The following is a 22,398-nucleotide window of genomic DNA, read 5'->3' as shown; positions in this document are numbered from 1 at the left end:
TAAGAATGTTGGCTCTGAAGCATTGTTATGTGAAAGGGAATTAATGTTATGTAAAAGGTGGATATCGGCACCTTGTAGAAGTATAGATTTTATCCAAATTTGGTCTGAAGCACCTTTGGGTGAAGAGGAATGAATTCTGTATAAAAGATTGGTCTTGGCCTCCTGGGTGGGAGTGTTTGGGCGCAATGGGGAAAATAGTGCAACTTCTTTGCAAACTCTTTTTTTTTTTAACTGGAAGAATATTGGGATTCTGTCCAACGGTTTTGCTGATCCTCTAGGGGCAGAGGGATGGGACCCAAGGAAGAAATCAATATCAACCTTACTAATTCATTTTCCTTCAGGTTTGACTCTTTGTTTTGGTCACTTTAGTTTCCAGTGATGATCTCAGACAAGTTATAGTTCTATAGCCTTCAACCACTGAAATTTCACATGTTGATACATTTTGATACATAGATATGGAGGTATTGGCTGGTTGCTGGATTTGTTGTTCCCATAAATGGCAGGGGTTATTTGAGTTGGGTACTTATTGTAGCAAGTAACTGTGGCTACCTCACTGAACACCATATGGGAGGCCATTCAGAACAACTGGGGTAAAATATCCTACTCATGGACACAACTATTTATCAGACTGATTTACTTCTCACTTTCCTTGGAAGCTTGCACTGCTGTAGGTAGGGGACGTCAAATCATGTACCCTAAGTTGCCACTACTCTACTCACAGTTCACAGGAGGTTGGGATAAAGGGATCATTCATCAGTACATCCACTTTCATGTGTGCATACTAGGGGAACTTTTGTACTAGATATTTCAATAACCCTCAAAAACGTTTATTTCATATTCACAAATATTGAAAAATATATACAGAATTAATATTTGACTATCAAAAAGAAGAAAGCGGAAAAATTTCTTTTTTTTACTTCTGTCGATCGCTAACTGAATGTCCTTGTACTTTCATTTTGAAATGACTAGGTATTTTCTTAGTAGCCTGTAATGCTTTCAGCTCAGTTATCCCCCAAAATCATTTGTCTAATCTAAAAATATACTCCTCAAAAAAAGAAACATACAAAGTTCCCCCTGTAGTACACCTTAGCTGTAAGGAAATAATGGAATACTTGGTCAATGTACAGCCTCAGGAATGGCTCCCATATATAGCCCCGACATGTCTCCCATTGAGCATCTGTGGGGTGAGCTGTACAGGTGTATTAGGAAAGGTCCAACCCCCCCACCCCCACTATCAAAGCAGTAACACAAGAATGGAAAACATTCTTTTAAGACAAATTAATGTTCTCATGAATTCAATCCAGAGGAGAATCTTGGCAGGGATTTGGGCAAGAGGAGCCCACACCAGGTACGAAGTATTATTTTGTCTTTAGCAGGTATACCACTTTCATTGTAACAAGTAGGCTTGGTTCTTTTCACCAATATAAATTTTGTACAAATTTCTCAAAATATCATAGGCTATTGATTGCATAATTTAATTCTTGCTAAATGGCTCTTTGATTTTCATTTACTAGAATGTGATAAACAAAATAAAAATTTCGGCATCCTTCATTGGAAAATTCTTCTGAATTTTCATATTTTTTGAGAAAATATTTTTCAGTGATTACGTAGATACATGGAGAATTTCTTGGAGAACCTTTTTGTTGTATAATAAACAAATGATTCACAAACACAAAATGTTGGAAAACAATCTTTTTTAATGTTAAGAAACAAAACTTTCAATACAAACAAGAAATTGCACGTACTCCATTGCATAACAAAGTATATCAAATAACACACTGGTGAAATCATACACCTGTAAAGATATAAATAATCATGCTTTTTAACATCCAAGCTGAACTTTAAGTACCTACATACCAAGATTTCTGAGAACAAACAGCTGGATTTAATGAAATTGATTCGTTACCCAGTATCTAATGCTACAGTACTACTGATTTCTTACCCTGTATCTGATACTTCAGTACAACTGATTTGTTACCCTGTATCTGATACTTCAGTACAACTGATTTGTTACCCTGTATCTGATCCTTCAGTACAACTGATTTGTTACCCTGTATCTGATCCTTCAGTACAACTGATTTGTTACCCTGTATCTGATGCTTCAGTACAACTGATTTGTTACCCTGTATCTGATGCTTCAGTACAACTGATTTGTTACCCTGTATCTGATCCTTCAGTACAACTGATTTGTTACCCTGTATCTGATACTTCAGTACAACTGATTTGTTACCCTGTATCTGATACTTCAGTACAACTGATTTGTTACCCTGTATCTGATGCTTCAGTACAACTGATTTGTTACCCTGTATCTGATGCTTCAGTACAACTGATTTGTTACCCTGTATCTGATGCTTCAGTACAACTGATTTGTTACCCTGTATCTGATGCTTCAGTACAACTGATTTGTTACCCTGTATCTGATGCTTCAGTACAACTGATTTGTTACCCTGTATCTGATGCTTCAGTACAACTGATTTGTTACCCTGTATCTGATGCTTCAGTACAACTGATTTGTTACCCTGTATCTGATGCTTCAGTACAACTGATTTGTTACCCTGTATCTGATACTTCAGTACAACTGATTTGTTACCCTGTATCTGATCCTTCAGTACAACTGATTTGTTACCCTGTATCTGATCCTTCAGTACAACTGATTTGTTACCCTGTATCTGATCCTTCAGTACAACTGATTTGTTACCCTGTATCTGATACTTCAGTACAACTGATTTGTTACCCTGTATCTGATCCTTCAGTACAACTGATTTGTTACCCTGTATCTGATCCTTCAGTACAACTGATTTGTTACCCTGTATCTGATACTTCAGTACAACTGATTTGTTACTCTGTATCTGATCCTTCAGTACAACTGATTTGTTACCCTGTATCTGATCCTTCAGTACAACTGATTTGTTACCCTGTATCTGATACTTCAGTACAACTGATTTGTTACCCTGTATCTGATCCTTCAGTACAACTGATTTGTTACCCTGTATCTGATCCTTCAGTACAACTGATTTGTTACCCTGTATCTGATCCTTCAGTACTACTGATTTGTTACCCTGTATCTGATCCTTCAGTACCACTGATTTGTTACCCTGTATCTGATACTTCAGTACAACATAAAGATTTTGAAATATATCAACCACATGACAACCTCATTCATTTTAATGATTTAAATGATAACTAAAAAAGCATCATCAAAGAAAAAATACAAAAATAGAATATAGCCCTGTAGAAAATTCTTCTCTGTTGTTCTGTTACTGTTCCTCTCTCCAATATCTAGTAGATACATGTTTGTTATAGCTTGCAAATAAAGATTTTCTGTTCATCAGTGTAAAACAATTTCAAGACACCAACCAACAAATTTTGCAGTTTAACTAAGAATGCATATAGATTGCTTCAGTGAATGTGTAAATATAGTATAGTAGGGAAAAGAATGAAAAAAATCCTACTCCTGGTTAGGTTTGAACTAACAACCCATTGGTCTCTCACTGGACAATCTACCAATTCGTAAAAAGGGGAATTCCCACTAGCTGAGGCCAGTATGGTGACCTGTACTGTCAACTTCTAAACCACACCCTCTTTAGTCGTCAACCCCAAAGAAAACAAAGACCTAGGTCTGACTTCTCCCAGGAAGCATCTCAGTCTCCTCTAACTTTTACCATTGGAGTGGTCAACAGCAACAAATTTGCAACACCCTCTTGGGTTCAAAGTAGTGACCCTTCCATGTCCAGCCAGACACTGTATCGCTCACTGAAATGGATATTTCCCACAAGCTGAGGCTAAGTAGACGACCTGTACTCTCAACTTCAGCTTCAGTTATCAGTTATATATACATATACATTGTAAATATAATGTTATATATGGTATAATTGCAAAGACCGCTTGACTGACTCGTGTTGACAATTCTCCAGCCACTGCGTCCAGACTTGATCAAAATTATGCTGGGTCCATACACATAAAAGCATATGATCACTTCATCTTTAAAAATGTTTCCAACTTATTATACTGTAGTTTAATGGTCTTACACATTTGATTCAATTTTTCCATCAAACTTGGTAGTCTTCAAATATCAATTTGGCAGAGCAGTTGACGGACGGATTCAACTCAGTTGAACAGCCTAAACAGCTAAATCTCCACTAAAGTATTGTGCATGTATGTCCTTGTCTTCGGGACTCCTCCTCGACCAGCTCTTCTTCATCATCTAAATATTCATCATCTGATGACACATCAAGTTCATCGTCATAATCATCTATCACATATCTAGCCTCCACTTTATCATACCGAGTCTCCAGTCTGTCACGTTCAACATTATTGTCACTATCATTGAAATACTGTGACTCAAAGTCAGAAAAATTCATACGTGAATTTTCAGATGTATCAAACTTATTTTTAGAAACTGCAGAAACATCTGTGAATTTTGTAGCTTGAGCCTTTGTAGGAGATTTTGATCTGAACACAAGAGGATGATCTGTTTGGCTTCTGTCTTTAATTGCAAACATATTTCTGTCTTGCCTCACAATTTTATCTGGGATGGCAGTAGAAATCTGATGCAGGTGATGTGAATGGTTTAGCATGTGGGCAGCGCTGTTAGGCACATGGTGGGTGTGACGACAGTTCTTCATGTATCCGACAATCGGGATGGGTAGGGGTGCTGACCAGGGGTCAGGCTCAGGCTGTTGGAAGTCCTGTAAATATATATGAATTTAAGAGAAGGGAAAATAGGAACATTTTATTGCTGGATTTCATGATATAGAGAAGACATTTTGAATTAGGAGGAGAAAAGAAAAGTACCTTGAAGTGACCACTTGACTTAGAAAAGAAGAAACTACAAGTATAAAGATATTGAGATAGATATCTTGACTTACAAGAAAGGGAGGTAATGATTATTTTTTTCCATTTTTCATTTTTCGTTAGGACCTCTGGCTTACTGTTATCTTGTACTCAACTGCTTGTTAGCTTAATAGACATTCTCCCTAGCTTGTATTATAGTGTAGTAAGTATTACCAAAGTTCAAGGTCAATTGAGGGCAGGTTGGCATTGGATATAACTTTCCTGCTTTATCATTAAAAAATCTTTTTGAAAGTCTTTTGAAGTTTATTTTTTTTCACCTTGATTAATTGATAATGAAGTAGCTCCTTCATCTCCGAGAGTTCACGGCGATCCTTGAAAGCTAAAGGGGAGCGACCATCCTATAAGAATAATTCATTAAAATACCAAACACAATAAATTCTATTTGAAATGGATAATGATAAAATCTGTATGTTACTAATAGCCAATTCATCAGAACTGTCAAACAAAAAATCCTAAACATGTACTTGTGAGTAATCAGTTGTCAGTTATGATTACTCCTTCTAGATATCTATTGAATAAGTAAATCACAAAATATTTAGGACAGTTTTTGAGTAAATTATATTTAGAATTACGAATTTCATTTCAACAATATTTCATTGACAAAGTTGTACAAGTCAGTTGCAGTGAATAACCTATTGGTATATAAATTTTCTTTATAGTAGGTAGCTAATGTTGTGGTATGAATTTAGGATGTCAACAAATATTTGGATTATTATTCAATCAATAGGACGTTAAACAGATAGGAAAGTTATATATAAATACACTTTATATTTGTTTTTGTGATTGTTAGATATTGATATAACATTAAAAATAATTTGTTCTTTATCGTCAAAATCATCTTTCATTCTGAAGAGAATTTTATCAGCTAAAACATCGAGATATAACAGGTGTTCAAAGTTCTACACTTGAACAATCCATCAGTATGTTAATCCTATAAATTAATATCAAGCAATATACAGGAGACAACTCACTCTTGAACTGAATCGCATTCACATATACACTGTACAATCATTATATAAACTGTTATGCTACACATTAAATTTGATGAAGATACTCACCAAAATTCCATGTGCAAAATATCTGCACAGGCCATAGCTACTAAAATTGTTTACATTAGACAGACTTTGATTATAAACTTAATAGTAATTTGAATATCAAACTGTAACCAACTGTATTTAATATCATAAATATGTTAAGGTTGACAATATTGATCAGTCCCGAAATTATCACCAACCAAAACATCCCATTCCTGACAAACATATAAAAAGTGGCCTTTTGACCTTTGACTTTTAACCTTGACGGATGTCCTCTAAAATCTTATTATGTGTAGACTTCGGTGGGATGATTTTATGGTGTAAATCTGAACTAAATCTGTCCCTGGGTTCATGAGTTATCTCATATGCAATGTTACTACATAGCAAGCACACACAAAGTGATTACTATATACCTCTGAAAGAAAAAGGGAAACACCTATTCCTGTCCAGTTCCTTAATCAGGAATCAAACCTGGGTCTCCGGCGCAATTATCGACTGGCTTTACCAACTGAGCCAAAGAAGGATGCCCTGTCAGCTGAGTGACTGAGACCATACTTAACACTATGTACGTGCCACATCAACCTGCTTTTCTTAAACACCCCCTTTCCTTAAGTAGGGTTAATAATCATGTACACATTTACTAAACTGGATCAATTTATCATCCTTTTCATAGACAAGTAGCAATAGTAAAGCTTTGACCTGTGGTCAGTACTGTACCATGTCCATAGTGAATTCAGAGGCTCCATGGTCCATCAAGATGTTCACAATGGCTTTACTGTCTTCTAGTGCATAGGCATAGTGGAGAGCTGTCCTGAAAAACTGTTCAAACAAGAAAAAATAAAACAGAATTATGACGACTCACAAAATGACGCACTTTTAAGTTACATGATATAACATAACTCAAGACTGCATTGTAATGAGTGATACCTTTTCTCTGATTGGACACAATATGGTTAACACAGGGAATTCCCATTCTGGGAGGAAATTTAAGGCAGGATCTCCTTGAAGCAAATGGTGGCTAACTCACTGGACAACATACAGGAGGCCCATTGTATTTCATCCTAAGCAAATAAGGTGAAATATTTTCCTTAAAGACACAACCATGTCAGTGTAGACTGGGCAGTTTCTCAGCTTCCTGGTAGACACACAACAAATGACACTTCTTTGACATTCACCTCAGGTTCCATAGTCTCTACTGACAGAACTATTGTGGCCTCATTTCTCATCCTTATTTATTGGTTTAATCAGTTAAAGTGTAACAGACTACAATATAGTACTACTGAATTACTGCCGTAAATATCTGTTCAAATTCATGCCTGTCTCCTCTCTAAGCTTCTATTCAATGCTTGAAAAACATCTAACAAAGCAAAGCAAAGAGGGTAATGTCAATGCAGACCAGATATATGTGTACAGCTGATCTAACAATGTGATGGAGTAATACAATTGTCCATTTAACTCCCGACAGTAAATAAATTTGTGTCCTACCTGGTCCCGGATTGAGTCCAGACGACAACCCTGCTTGTAAACAAGAGTTTCTGCAAGTAACTGTGTCAGCTGAACATTCCCTCTCAGAATGACCTTGTGCAGTGCTGGTTGACCTTCTCCCTGTGGTAAGTCAAAAGTTATGATATACATCCCTTCAACTCTTTTTTTTTTTACTGTAACCATGGTAAAATACCAGCCATATTATGTCGCTCGACTAGAGAAAACTTCTCTTAAGCTCGATCAGTTGAGCGTCAGACTAGTAAGCCAGAGGTCCCCAGTTTGAATCCTAGTGGAAGCATTAAAATAAATACCGACCTCTGTTACATCAGGAATAAATGAAACATGATATTTCTCCTGCCACAGTCCAAAGGGGCAACACATTACATCTGACACAGAGTATAGGGGCGAGCTTATTACAGGATAGTGGTGTTGTTCGAATTTCTACTGAGACAACAATAGCTATGAGTGGGCTTATTATCAGGCGTGGGCTTATAATCAGATATGGGCTTATAATCAGGCATGGGCTTATTATCAGACATGGGCTTATAATCAGACATGGGCTTATTATCAAGTATGGGCTTATAATCAGGCATGGGCTTATTATCAGGCATGGGCTTATAATCAGACATGGGCTTATAATCAGACATGGGCTTATTGTCAAGTATGGACTTATTACAGCGTAAAATATGTTAATGAAGGTTGTTTTCTCACTCAAAGATGACAGCCAACCTCTAAGACAACTGAATACCACTACACTTATCTGCAGGCAGCTGTCATATCTACTCATTAAAGGGTTTAACATTTTTGAAACTTTTGAAATTTTTCTGCTAAATTGTGTTTATTAATGCAACAATAAACATAATTCACAAGATGCTGAATTTCAATACAGCCAAATTACTGACATACCACACAACCACTCAACTGAATGAGACCTGCTGGTAATTGTTGTGAAAAAATTAACAGGGATACATATGTGCTATATTCATTATTTCATGTCTAGAACCATCAACATAACTAAGAAATCACACAAAAATGACCATATATGGTCAGGTGATCGGTGAAGTCATTTTTGTCAGTGACTTATACACATTTAGCAGCAAAAATTTGGAATTTATAATTCAGTTTAGAATTTCAAGTAAACTCAATAACATACCTGAAGTCGACTGTCAGACATAAACTCTTGGAAGCTATCACAACCAAAATAGGTGATGTGTGCCTGTACTTGCTCTTCATCCTCCATCTCCAGAGCTTGGTGGAATTTGTAGATGTGTTGCTGTAATCATATTTGTAGCTTTTCATCAACAAAACAAGGATAGGAATTTGTATGGTTGGGTGATGTAGTGGTAACTAATTTTAGCCCTGTGTGAGGCACATCCTTCCTTTTGGATCCAAACCAGTAAATATTACATATGGTAAAAAGACAACCAAACAAACTTCTCGCGACTGTGTTTGGCTAGTAAGCTGCTTTTTGTGTGATCAGTGTGAGTTGGTGACAGGTTTCTGTGGGATGCTTTCATGTCATAATAAACATGGAACTTTAAGTCTAAGAGGTGCGAGATTATAAATATCAAATCTGAGTCTTGTATATCTGTAAAATCATCACCTGATCACAGAACTAAATAACTTGTTATCAGTGTAATATCAATATCTTGTTATTACACACATGTAATTTGACCTAGCAGGACTTTGGCTGGCTGAGGGTTTCCATTGTGATGTCATTAAAGAAAGATACAAAGAATTAGGATACCACCAATTTATCTTGTGTATCGGTCAAATGCAGTTTTTTTGTATGAAACATAACCCTATACACAATCTGTGTTGACATTAATGTGTGGTTGGTTTAAATTGTACATAACTGCAAATGCTTTCCAGCTCCAAGCTAAAGCTAGTTGGTAAACCAGCAGATTTTTACGCCAGGGGCTGCAGGTTTGATCTCCAGTTGAGGCACAATACTCCAGTCCTGCTGCATTTGGAACTGTAACCAGGTCAAAGCAAGTGGAAATTGAGAGGCTTTGTTGCAGCTAGAAAACCAGGGTTGATGTGGTTTTCAGGGTTAAACACATTAGGAGGGGAAAAGTTGGGCAGGTTTTAATTTCCATTTAGCTTGCTCAGTAGATTGGTGGACTTGGAAACCAGGGTCACAGGTTTGATCCCAGTGGAGGAACACTACTTCTCTCCCGCTATAAATACTACTCATCCACCGACAAAACCTATAAGCTTTAAGCTAAAGCAGCAGCTGAAAATGGTCTTACCTGATACTGATTGAGTGACGCAGACAGCAATTCCCGACTAACATCACAAGGCTGGTTGTCATAACAACCACCGCCATCATCCAGAGATAGGATCTAGGGAAGAGAGGAATACAGATTTCTTAAATTTCTCATCAACAGGCTTACTGGAAAATCTAAGTAATTGTAAAAGTACTTCAGAACATTTACTGCCATCGGACAATAAGCAATACTCCCATGTGTTGTCATTTCATCTACTGAGATGAGTGCAAAATGAGAACTTGATCTCACCATATCCAAAAACTAAAAATATCTCCACAAACGCGGGTAATACACCACAGCCTTCTTATAAAGTTGGGTGCAGGGCTGAGACTGTGAAGAACCTCAATAGGTTGTGTAGGTCCATAGGCCCAACATGCCCAGCGAAAATGGTGATAGCCGGTGATGTCGTTCTTGAGATAATGAGCAGAATGCAAATTCAAGATGGAGGCCGTAACCGCCATATTTGATATTGGGCGACGACGAAAAATAATAGGGTTGTGTAGGTCTATAGACCCAATATGCCCAGCGAAATGGTGATCGCCGGTGATGTCATTCTTGAGATAATGAGCAGAATGCAAATTAAAGATGGTGGCCGTAACCGCCATATTGGACATCGGGCGACGACGAAAAACAACAGGGTTGTGTTGGTCCATAGACCCAACATGCCCAACGAAAATGGTGATCGCCAGTAATGTCTTTCTTCAGATAATGAGCGGAATGCAAATTCAAGATGGCGGCTGTAACCGCCATATTGGATATCGGGCAACAAGAAAAGACAATAGGGTTGTGTAGGTCCATAGACCCAACATGCCAAGCAAAAATGGTGATCGCCGGTAATGTTGTTCTTGAGATAATGGACGGACAGACGGCAGGACAGACGGACGGACGCCGTGCATGATCACAATACCCCACACCCTTTTGGGTTGTGGGGTAAAAACTGTCACTAATCACATTTTAGATAACCATTAGTTGTAAGTTTCTCCAGATGGAAGATTCAATGAAATTTTCATTGTTTTCACTCATTGGACATTACTTTGAAAATTATTACCTTTTTCATTATTGGGATAGGATGGTAACTGTGAAGGGCCAACATTTTTTTATTTTTGTCACTTTCTTTGTCTGTCCACCATTTATACACAAACTGCAAAAAAATAAATACATTGTAGCAATATGAATGTCAACTCTTCAGCTATTTTTTTCTTCTTCCTTTTTTTTATAATTCTTATAGACCAGTCAGAAAGATTTGGAGGTGTCACATACACAAAACAACGCATCATTTTATCTTTTTAAACATGCTTTTATCTTTCATTTATTTCCCTAGATATTTAATGACCTATCAATTTACCAAAAAAGTTTTGCTGAAATTAAATTTCAGATCTAGTTACGTTCTGATCACAAATTCTGAAATTTAATTTTCAGTTTCATTTGGCTTTTTCACAAGTAAAATTTCAAACATTTTCGAAACCCTGCTCTTCCACTTTCTTTGTTTTTGGTACGTGTCATCTTGCACATTATAAATAAAAACAATGTCTGCTATCACAATAATCAAACTTCAACTTACAAAATTTCCAAACAATGGCAAAAGGAAAGAAATGGTCTGCTTTTCAAAAGAAAGAATTTTCACTATACTCAGTTAAAATGGCTCAGGAAATTATTCTGAGTGTTTTACACGCTGAACACAATTTACCTTGACCTTGATAGTCATTACTTCCTGAACATATGGAACTTTGACCCCTCACCTCGTCAATGATCTCTACAACTGCATCACATCCTTCTTTTACTGCATATTCTCTAGGTGTAAGCCCACTCTCCTCTCTTGCTGTAACCATGGCAGCAGATGACACATTCAAGATGGCCGACACCACAGATGAATCCATATCACAGTTAACACAGTGGAAAAGAATGTTCTTACCCTGAAAAAAATTAAAATTACAAAAAATTTAAAAAAAATAAATTTCGATATGAAAAATCATTTTTGAAACTGATGGACTTTGTCCTCACCTTGTAGTGTAGCGTCTCCACGTGGACGGGGGTCTGTGGAATCAGTAGCTGGAGTGTGGAAGCATGGACTTGTGGGTATTCCAACATCAAAGCAAACAATAGGGGTAGATCTGTCTACAACCATAACAAGAAATTAGTCTTTTTCAAAGGTGTCCACCTCTATCACTCAAATGATACACGTCCTACAAACCTGAATTTTGTGTATCTGTACTGTAACATTTAGACGACATGATATGAAAAGATAGGTTGTACTAATGTATTTTTTCCTCAAATAAGCCCCCCACCATCCCCTTGTGTAAAAGTTTAGTATTAAAGTTTGTAGAGGGCTCGTTTGTAAACCACTTTTAGCTTGCTATTTCAAAATTTATGACTCTGCAAAGCTGAACGGGGCTTATAAGAGGGCAGGGGCTTATTTGTGAATAAATACAGTAGATATTGTTCCATCATTGATATCATTAAGAAATAAAGTCAGTTGTGTTAACTCTACCTTGTCCTTTGTTGTCATAGTACAGTGTACCCGAGCTCCCATTGATAACAATAGTTTGATGATCTCTGTGTTATTTTGAAGAGCAGCATAATACAGTGGGGTTGTCCCTCCATCACCCTGAAATAGGAAACAGGTTGCATACAAATATAATCTGTTGTTTTAAGTGCCTGGATACCTAAATGGCAAATTCCTAAGTCAGTCCTTTATCAATTAAGCTATTCTGCAGTAAGGCTGAAGTTTTGAACAACTTTCAAATGCTTTGCCTACTGCACTGAAAGGAATTTCCACTAAACAATGATAAGGATGTTCAAAACTATCAGCAATGCCAAATATACTTCCCTGTATCTTTATTTCTAGTGTCCATATCATGACCACTTTTTCACTTTTTAAACTTTTTCTCCCCCCCCCAAACCATTCCCTCTTCTTTTTTTTAAAATGTTTATTCTTCTACTTTTGCCTGCAATATACCAGCACAAGCCAGTTTAGATTTGAAATGTAGTGCAAGCATTTGAATGGCTTTGTTACATTATTAAATTATTAAATATTATCAGTTAAAGTCACAAAATAGTGGTATGTACCCTGTGGATTACCAGTGGATGAAGGGAGACAACTCACCAGATTTTTCAAGTTTACATTAATGGACTTTTCTTCTCTCACCAAATTCTCCACATACTTCAAATCTCCAGCCAGTACTCCGTGTGCCAGGGCCTTCCAAAGGTGAAAGGTCAAGGACATGATAAAGTTTACGTAGAAATGTATCAGTCAGACATGTTAAATTCATTTCATTGATAAAAAAAAAGATCTGAATGATTTCAGCTTAAAACCAAGAGTAGTGCTGTCATTACCTGGTACATGATTTCAACAATTTGATTCTAAAGTCATCTAGGTCAAACAAAATACATTGATGGATATGAATTCCTTTTCCTAAATGTTTATACTAGCAAAAATGCCAAATTCATTCGACATGTATAAAATACTTTTTAGACTTACCATAGAGGTATGGATTCCACTGATAATTCCAATGACGTTTTCTGTTCCCACTTCCAACGTTAGGTGTAGCAAGCTCTTGTTTTGCTGAAACAGGTAACAGTTTTAAATGAATTTATTGTGTCTCCATTCATTTCTTCTTTATTCAATCTTTATCAGTCTGATCTTCTTTCTGATCTGTCACCCATTTATTGGTTTCTTGTTGCTTTGTACCCTATTAAGTCAGAGTTTCTGGAGAAAAATCACCCACCTGTGGCCAGTACCTTGCTTCACATAAGTCTCATACCCATGACCAAGAGGGCTAAAGTGATATAGACGGTCTGACCCCTTTACAACTCTGATCTGTTGGAAAATCATACAGGCACTTCAATTCTAAGAAAAGTCCCTAAGAAATAATGAACAATCTACAGCTGTCAGAATCCAAAATGGCCAAAGTATTTCTCTAGAAATAGTGATAAAAAGACTAGTTTATAGATGGATGATATATCATGGACAAAGCGTGATTTAAACAGCTAACCATCTGAAGTATGAGTGGACATGAAATCAATAATAAACACAAATATTGCTGATACTGATAATATACACAGTATTTTATAAGAATTGGTTGAAATATTTAGTAGAAGTAACCAGAACAATACCTATATGACATATATATACTATTACAAAAGGGCATAATTCCAAAGAATAAGCAGATCACTTCATTAAGTTTGGATCATGTACATAAAGATTCTGTAGAACTTTCATAAAGGCTTGTCAGTTGCAAAGTACAGACCAAATACTCAATACCTTGATTCTTGGTCATGCAGTTTTTTAACTTTACACATTCCATTCCATGAACAGCTGCAGTGATGTCATTTTGCGACAGGGAATTTAGCCGTTAGCTAAGGCTACCTCACAGAACATCATATGGGAGGCCCTCTGCAGGCTGTTCAAAGCTATCAGGATAAAGTCTCACATCCAAAGACAACAATCATGACAGAATAAGATGGTCCATCTATCAGGAAAAACACTAACCATTCTGGAAGGAACCAAACCACACACTTCAGATCTTCACCTGAGAAACATTAACCCTCCTTGTAGGAATTGATTAACACACCTCAGATCTTCACCTGGCAAACACAAAACATTCTGGGTAGGAATTGAACCACATATCTCAAATCTTCACTTGAGAAACACAAATCCTTCTGGGTAGAGATTGAACCACACACATTGGATTGTCACCAGAAGTTGTGAAGTCAAATCCACTGTGGAATGAGTTGTGGTTGCTCCCATTTTACATGTATCTAATATCAAATTTGTTTTACAAACGATACAGAAGTTCCAGTCCAGTTTGTAATACAGAGCTATGCTCATTGTGTTTTTCTCAAACTGACCTGTTCAACATCAACACGGCACCATTGGTTGACCAGGAAACGTACTTGATGAACATCATCAACTGCTACTGCCCTCCAAATCCCAGGCTACAGTGACAATGCAAACATTGGACAGTTTGAAATAACAGAAAAAAACATTAATCTTAAAGATGCTGTTATATTCAATAAACGAAGGTGTATTTCGTTATCACTTTTGAAAGACACTTATTTTAGACAGACACTAATTTGAAACAAGTCATCAACCAACTGTAACCAAGAATTTGGCCATCACACAATAAAGGATGTGAAGGTTATTACGTAAACAGACCTTATAATCATTGTTTAGTATGGTAATTAAATATGAAATACATATATATTTTATAAAGATATTTATAGATACGTTAAAACAAGATATTGCTTACTTTTCTAGAAAAAGATGGTTTTTTAAATTTTTAATACCCATGGTCAAAAGTAATGAGTCTATCATAGTATTTGAATCTATATTCCTGGCTGAATGATTTGGCTGACAAAAAGTTGACCTCAAGAGGGTTAAAGAAGCAAGACAGCATGGTACAAGATAGGAAATTTAGTCTAAGAGATGACCAGACTTCCTAGTAAGGGTCTGTATACATACCATATATCTAGCAAACAGTGCTTTGATTGACCGTGCTACATGTGGCTTTCTGGCCTCGTCAAAAGCACACGTATTGTTCTGTTCAAAAGGAATGTAAAAAATAGAACACCAGGTTTTTATATAAAAGAAAACACAATTTTCACATTGTGTTTTTGGTAAGTTTGTGAGATGCCATATTATCCCTGATAAAAGAGTTTATTATATGTAGAATCTTACACCGATTCAATTTTATACGTGATTTATGAAACGAATCTAAATTTTTAAAATATGAAATTTATGATGAGTTTCATAAATTATATGTCAAATAAAAATTCAAGATAATTTTTATCACATGTTGGATTATTCTGGTAAATGTTGCAGATATTTTCATGTTGGACTTTAAGTCCTGTCAGCTCTGTATCTATGATCTTCATGATTGTGTGACAATCAATCTGTGAGTGTGTAATGTTAATTCATTATCTGAAGTAAAGTCACAACTACCTATCATACACATGTTATACACAAAAAATATCACATTTGTATATTTAGTGAAAAACAAAGAAATTATGTAACAAAATGACATAGACGATTAAAGAACAAGATGAATATTTTTTATCTATGAAAAGATATGAACAATGTTGAAATCTGTTAACTTAATCTGTGACTATGAATAATGATACAGACTACAGAATATCTAAATATGCTAATTTTTAAATTACCTCATTTTTAATGAAAACCTCAGCATTACATCTCAGCATGGCTTCCACCACATCATCCTCAACTAGGTCACATGACTGTATATACTGCAGTAAAGGGGTTGTCCCAGTCTGCGGAAATTCATCAAAAATATGCATTACTGATGAGGACATGAAACTGACAATGTACATTATCCTGTTTTTAACAAACTGGTCAAAGACAAACGGTTCATCATAGACAATGTCTCAAGATATTATCAGGAAATCTACAAAACATTGATACTGATAAATGCTCCTTTGAAATTATTTTATAGGACACAAAATTTCAACAAAAACAATAATTCTGGGTTTTGAGGCACTGAACTTGAAACACTGCATATCGTCTTAGCATTACCAATGCATACACCAGATTTCATTATCCTTGCTAAACTGTGGATAAAGTGACCCTTTGGACATGCAAGGACAGAGGGTAAGACAGATAGATGGATGGACTAACAAAGCCGCGACTATATGCTCTAGAAGAAATAATCGGGGCACATCAAAAAATTAGAAATGAAAATTTATGAGACAACTGGAAGGAGGTCTTCTTAACGTAGTGGTGGCCACCTCAATGAACAACATACAGGAGGCCATCCACAGCAATAACGGTAACGTGTCAACCGTGACAGCGCAGACTGATTTTTTTTGGAGGATATATACGATGCTCTAACCGTCTGGGGTATGGCAGCAACTCCTCCAGGAACAGTATCAAAAATAGTTCATTGCAAGATTCACAATAATCAAAAGGTTAATTATGGACACAATTTTCGCAAACATTTTGTAAGATGTACAGGAAAGCATTAGTAAAGCAAAGCAAAATCCTGAACAAAACTTCCAAGATGGAGTTGTACACAAGCTTATTATGTACACGGCTATCAAATAACAATTGTTTGCATTTCCATAGACACTGCACTAGGTTAGGATGGGCTTATTACCAGACATGGGCTTATTGCTTGAGAAATATATGATAAATTATTGGATAATACCCATATGCTGTCAGTTGTAAATAAGACGGAGTACCTCATTGGTGTGGTTAATGTTGTATCCATAGTTACGGAGAATGTAGATAATCTGTGCAGCCTCTTTGTGAGATTTCGGTCGAAGAGATAAAGCATCCACCACACGATGGTACAATGCTGGATACTAGAAATAAAAACCTTTCGTAATAAACATTTGAGCTGAAAGAAAACATGTTGCCAAGAGATGTATGGTGAGAGACAAAACGTTGATTAGGTATAAGAGAAAGAAGGGTGATGAGGCAACTTCTAGTTCCTTCCAAACTTCTTCTAAAGCGTAATTATCAAAATCATGTTTTTTCACATTTATTCCTATTATAAAATGTAATATATAAAATCATAAATTTTGTAAAATATTCTGTTGTATAATACACATTTTTCTCCTGCAGTTTAAAATAATGAAAACCTAATTTCTGGAATACAAATTTAATCAATACCATGGTTATTTCCAAATTTTTTTTATCATAATTATAATTCATGAGGGCTCCGCTATTCAGTGCGAGTCAGGATTACGGAAATGAATTCATGACAATTTTCCTCAAGTTCCACAACATTTGCTCTATCTACCTTTATGACACCTTCAGTAATTACGTCAGCTGTCTGCGCAAGTAACTGGTCTGGGCACAGCTGATCCGTCGCCTCAAGGACACTCATCATCTATTGTAAATCAATCACTAATGCAGTAGAGTCTCCGACAAGAGATCAATGCGTCCTGTTATAAATATGCACATTCTAAAAAATTATAAAATTTTTTCACTAAATTGAGACCACAGGGCCTCTGTTAAATAAAGATCTATATGTGCAGAATCCAAGACAGAGACAACATCGGATGGTCATCTCTGTCCCTTGAGATCTGAGTTCACTATGACCACAGACATACTGCACATGAAACAACAGTTATTATGCTAATATATGCTTGGTCATAAATTAGGGACCAGTGATTTAAGTATGAAAATTTTTATCAAATGCAACAATCATGTCAGATCTGGCAGACCTCAAAACACTAGGCAAGGCAAACCCCATTCTCCACTTCCAATAGGCTCAGAGTGGAACATCAATGTTCACATTAGTCAGTGTAATGTTTATACAGATCTTTACACAAAAAGTAATTTCACTTTGAATGACCAGTAAAATGTCTTCTGTTGACTTGAAGGCACAAAAAAGTGGCAGAGGTTTCCTCAGAACAAGCTTTGGCATCTGGTCAATGGTATGAGATGATTTCAAAATTTTTAGAACCTATTACATGTTAATAAACTCATCAAAACTTTGAAAATGGTGCTCTGGACTCACTGTTAATAGTCTTACAAAAAATAACTGGTAATTATATACAATTACATATATTTTAGTTGTTTTACTATTATTTTACATCTAAAAATGTCCCAATTCTTGTGCCAAGACATGACATAACATTCTACACTCACTCAGGTCTCATACTTAAGCTTACATCTGTGGTCAGATAGTCATCCTATCAGTATAGGAGTTGAGAAGAAAGCCTTCAAAACCCTCTGCTGATTTGAGTTTGAATGTTTTTATCACAGATTTGGACATACATAAGATATCTAAATTTAAATATGTGGTTTTGATTTGAAGCTAACCTCCATCATTTATACTTAAAAATCCATCTGTATCACTGTATTTTTTGTATCACAGGAATATCTTTGTATGATTTTTATTCTGGTGAGTCCACAGGATCATTTCCCAAATTTTGATGAGTCCAGTTACCAGGAGATATAAAATGTTCTCCAAATTTGTGCGAGTCCTGCGGGATAAGCACATGCCCAGGGATAAAATATTTGAATCCAAATATTACTGATTATCATACACTACAGTGTATGTATTCCTTAAATAAATCTTAGTTCAAATATTACATAATAAGCTATTATTTGTTGTATATGATTATAAACATCACATACTAATGAACACCTCGATCTAGCTTATTGGCTAAAACAAGTTTAAATACTGTCACAATTAAAAAATTAAACTCTTACCAAAAGATAATTTTGATTTCATGAACTATAGTACCGATAATATATCACAATCACTATGTTTATACATACCTCTGTACATGTTTCTGTCTAATCTTGTGGTAGACAGTATTTCCGTTGCAGCATCATAAACACGAATGTATTGATCAGCTTCAGCAACCGTGTAGGGGAGGTAACTCTAGTTACCAAACTAAACATTTGAGGTACAGGCGGGGACTCGGAATAAAATAACCGAGAAATATTAAGTCCATATAATTGCAACGGTAGAAATATATTCATATTGTAACAAGTTAAGTTAGTGGCGGTATTCGAACCTTGTTCATCACAATATTGAAATGTTGGTATCGTAATGTCACTAATGAATAATTGGATAACGCGGAGAGTTAGGTGCGATGAAGTTCTGAATACTCATTTGCTAAAATCAATGAAAACAATGTAAAAATGTGCATTATTGAATAAGTAGGTGTACAAGACACATGCTCTTCACTTCTTGGAGAAACAAATACCCCTATCCCGCCCCAGAAAAGGATCAAATATCCCGCTGTATGCCAGATGGAAGATCACGTGACACACCAAACACAAAGAAAAAGGTTAATTCCTGTGGAGTTATTTTTAGCATTGCTTCTCGCAGCTGTTTAGTGGCATTTTCCGGTTATGGAATTATGGGAAGACAGATGTTCAACATGGCGACCGAAGACAGGGGATTCCCTCCAAGAATGGTGCATTGTTCCAAGTTTCACATGACATAGCATCTACAAGGATTTTTATGTGACATTGCACATGGAAGTTTGAAAAATAGGTTGCGATGCATACTATCGCATGCGTCATGGCAGCTTACGATGCATGTTATTGTTAATTTTAACGGCAAACCAGTGTGTTATTCTGCTTAAAAAAGTTTCAACAAGTTGTAAGTTAACGATTTTGGATCCAATTCCTTCCAATACCGGACTCTATTTGTATTTTAGTCTTTACTTACCAGTGTCATCCCGTTTGATACCCCCCGACGATTCTGATTGATGATGGACAGAAAACTGTAATGTTGTGGTGTTGTTTTGACGAGTAACTCGCCTTGTATTTTTGTAGGCCTATAGTTTTGTTTATCGTGCCTATAATGCTGTTTACAAGTGATCATTTAGTCCTGTATACTCTCGTATAAACAATGCCGTCAGGACGATTAATTTGCTTTGTGTGTGGAAGCCTAGGGGCAGAAACTGTTTTGAATATAAAACCACAGGAAAGGGGCCCTTACTTCCCATTTCTTGAAAACCATGACCCTCCAAAGGGATGCCGCCTACCAAAGAATGATGGAAAAGTGGATTCTTGTCGAGTATGCTATATGTTTTTGAGTCAACAATGGGAAACTTATGAACGATCCCGAACTCCAGCAATCAAAAGGCTGTATTGGCTGAAAAGGTCAGATAATGGGCATTTCACAGGAGCCGAGATGCGGATACAAGGGGAATATATTGCTCAAGTGATGGGTTTGCAATATCAGCCTGGTGTCTTTGATGGAGGAACGTCTCCAGGTGAGAATCGTCCAGACAATTGCTCACCCATAACTGTACCACGTTCGGATGGAAGGCAGAGTTCTGATTATATTGCCCAGCCACAGGTTGCAATGCCAACAAATTTCAAACAGTCACAGGCAAGTAAACCCTCATTTAGTCAAGAGAATCGACACCATGTTCAGCATCAAGGTTCCAATAATTCTTCTCGGAATGTTGATGCCACACCACATCGCAGTGGACTTGCAGATGGAGCATTAGATTTATCAGTTACAACTAAGAAAATGCCAGAAGGAGGTAGAGTGAAACTAAGTCATGAATCTGAAAGTAATAAAAACATTTGTTGTTTTATTTGTACTAAAGAATGCAGCATTAATCAGAGCAAGCTTGTTAGCACCTGCCGACAACCAACTAGTGAGCCTTTCTTTCCGGTTTTGGGACATTTACCTCAGGCAAATAATCCAAATGCTTTAACCAAAAATGGCCAGGTTCGAGTCTGTGTTGGATGTAAAAACTTGCTGTATCAGCAGTGGCAGGCCTACGAGATGTCTGGCATCCCTATGCAACACAGGACTTATAAACTGTATGATGATGTTTCTCCCCTGACTGGAATGGAAGGGAATGGTAATTTAAAACCAAGAGATGAATTGGACACAAAACCTCCACAAGCCTTTCAACATGTCTGCTACCTCTGTGGACATCTGTATCCTAAAGACTTGATTCAGCCTTTGTACACCATCCCACCATGTCATCAGTCGCTTGGAACACTTTTCTTTCCTTTTATTCGAGACCTTCAGAGGCCACAGGGAGCACATCCTTTAAAATCTGATGGTACAGTGCTAGCATGTCGAAATTGTTTTGGTGACTTATACCAGCAATGGCAAGTATATGAGGCTGAAGGTACACCTCTCTATAGACGTCAATATTCCCTCTCATTTCTTGGGAAGAAGATGACGTCAGAAGCTGGACATGTTGCACAGCCGAAAATTAAACAAGAAGTGGAGGCAAATGAAGGGGAGGGGGGTCCATCTTCATCTTCTTCCGATGTCAGTCAGCCACTCAACATTCAGATCACAGAAAGCTCCACTGCATTAGAGAGCAGTACGTCCAAGTCCAACACTGCTGGCTCCCAGGGACTTTTGGCTATTGCCACCCCAAGTATTGGGTCTATAACATCTAACCCAGCAAGCGCCGACCCTCCCACCTGGACAGCAGCAGAGCAGTTGAAGAAACAGCAAAATCAGGAACAAAAAAGTTTAACTGTCCCCCATCCACTGCAACAAGTGACATCAATTCCTAAAAAAATCTGCTTTTTATGTGGTACCAAATCAAGAATATCTAAGATGCATGTTTTATGTTCATATCCAACTCGCCATGAAGCTAAAGGGGCAAGTAGTCAAGTTGTACCTTTTTTCCCGTTCTTGGCTAATAGGGATCCAGCACCAAAAGCGGAGTCCTTGTCAGAGGACGGTACCGTCATGGCCTGTAATATCTGCTTTCATAGTCTATTGAAACAATGGAATGAACAGGAAGAATCGAAAAATCCAGCCGAGAACAACCGCTGGCTGAGGAAATATACAGTTCCTGAAATGATTGGCTGTTATGTGTGTTCTAAAAATGTCAAGCGCAAGAGCATGCAAATACTCAGTATTTCTCACTTCCCAAGTCTGAAGGAGCATTCTGTCCCTGCAGATGCCTTAGTTTTGGATGGAGGTGAATGCGTCACAGCATGCGGTACCTGCTCAAACAGTCTTGGACACCAGTATGCAGAGTTTGAGAGAATGGGTGTCCCAATTGAAATGAGGAAGTACAACTGGGTTAATGCTAGCCAGAATGAAAATGCTGAGGATCAAGTGACAGATAACCAGTGTGAACAGGTATTGTTTTTTTTTTTTTTATTTGATTCCGCTGAGTGTCATTGACAAGCTTGAGATTTTATATAGAGCTAGAGCTGTTGTAAGATTAGGCCAGTAGTATCATACATATTTAAAGAACCTGAACAGCATAGGCAGCATGTAATGCAAACTGATAAAAAATATAGGAAATATCATTATTGAGTCAGTGTTTTTGAAATA

The 22,398-nt window shown here is 36.8% G+C and overlaps 2 protein-coding genes across 3 annotated transcripts in view; one reads left to right on the top strand and one right to left on the bottom strand.

Annotated features, from left to right (window-relative positions):
• Positions 1-1,679: 1,679 nt before the first annotated feature.
• Positions 1,680-18,935, bottom strand: LOC132560007 (uncharacterized). The gene is made up of 18 exons (XM_060224662.1): positions 18,891-18,935; positions 17,401-17,490; positions 16,838-16,960; positions 15,803-15,910; positions 15,105-15,182; positions 14,492-14,578; positions 13,122-13,205; positions 12,747-12,839; positions 12,132-12,248; positions 11,645-11,758; positions 11,383-11,556; positions 10,692-10,784; positions 9,626-9,718; positions 8,527-8,646; positions 7,374-7,493; positions 6,606-6,707; positions 5,112-5,192; positions 1,680-4,688 (listed from the first exon to the last, which is right to left on the bottom strand). Exons 2-18 carry the CDS (start codon positions 17,488-17,490, stop codon positions 4,140-4,142), a joined length of 2,226 nt encoding a protein of 741 aa, XP_060080645.1. The 5' UTR covers positions 18,891-18,935; the 3' UTR covers positions 1,680-4,139.
• A 590-nt stretch (positions 18,936-19,525) lies between these two features.
• The window catches only part of LOC132560003 (genetic suppressor element 1-like), an 85,303-nt gene continuing 82,430 nt past the window's right edge, over positions 19,526-22,398 (top strand). For both annotated transcript variants that reach the window (XM_060224658.1, XM_060224657.1), the window contains exon 1: positions 19,526-22,200. In XM_060224658.1, coding sequence (XP_060080641.1) covers positions 19,978-22,200 — 2,223 coding nt within the window. In that variant the 5' untranslated portion in view covers positions 19,526-19,977. The remainder of the gene's footprint in view (positions 22,201-22,398) is intronic.

The sequence above is a fragment of the Ylistrum balloti genome, unplaced genomic scaffold (genome assembly GCF_031769215.1).
Source record: "Ylistrum balloti isolate Yb309-2 unplaced genomic scaffold, AGI_CSIRO_Ybal_v1 Utg371002, whole genome shotgun sequence".
Classification (NCBI taxonomy): domain Eukaryota; kingdom Metazoa; phylum Mollusca; class Bivalvia; order Pectinida; family Pectinidae; genus Ylistrum; species Ylistrum balloti.
This window is presented reverse-complemented; position numbering and strand designations above follow the sequence as displayed.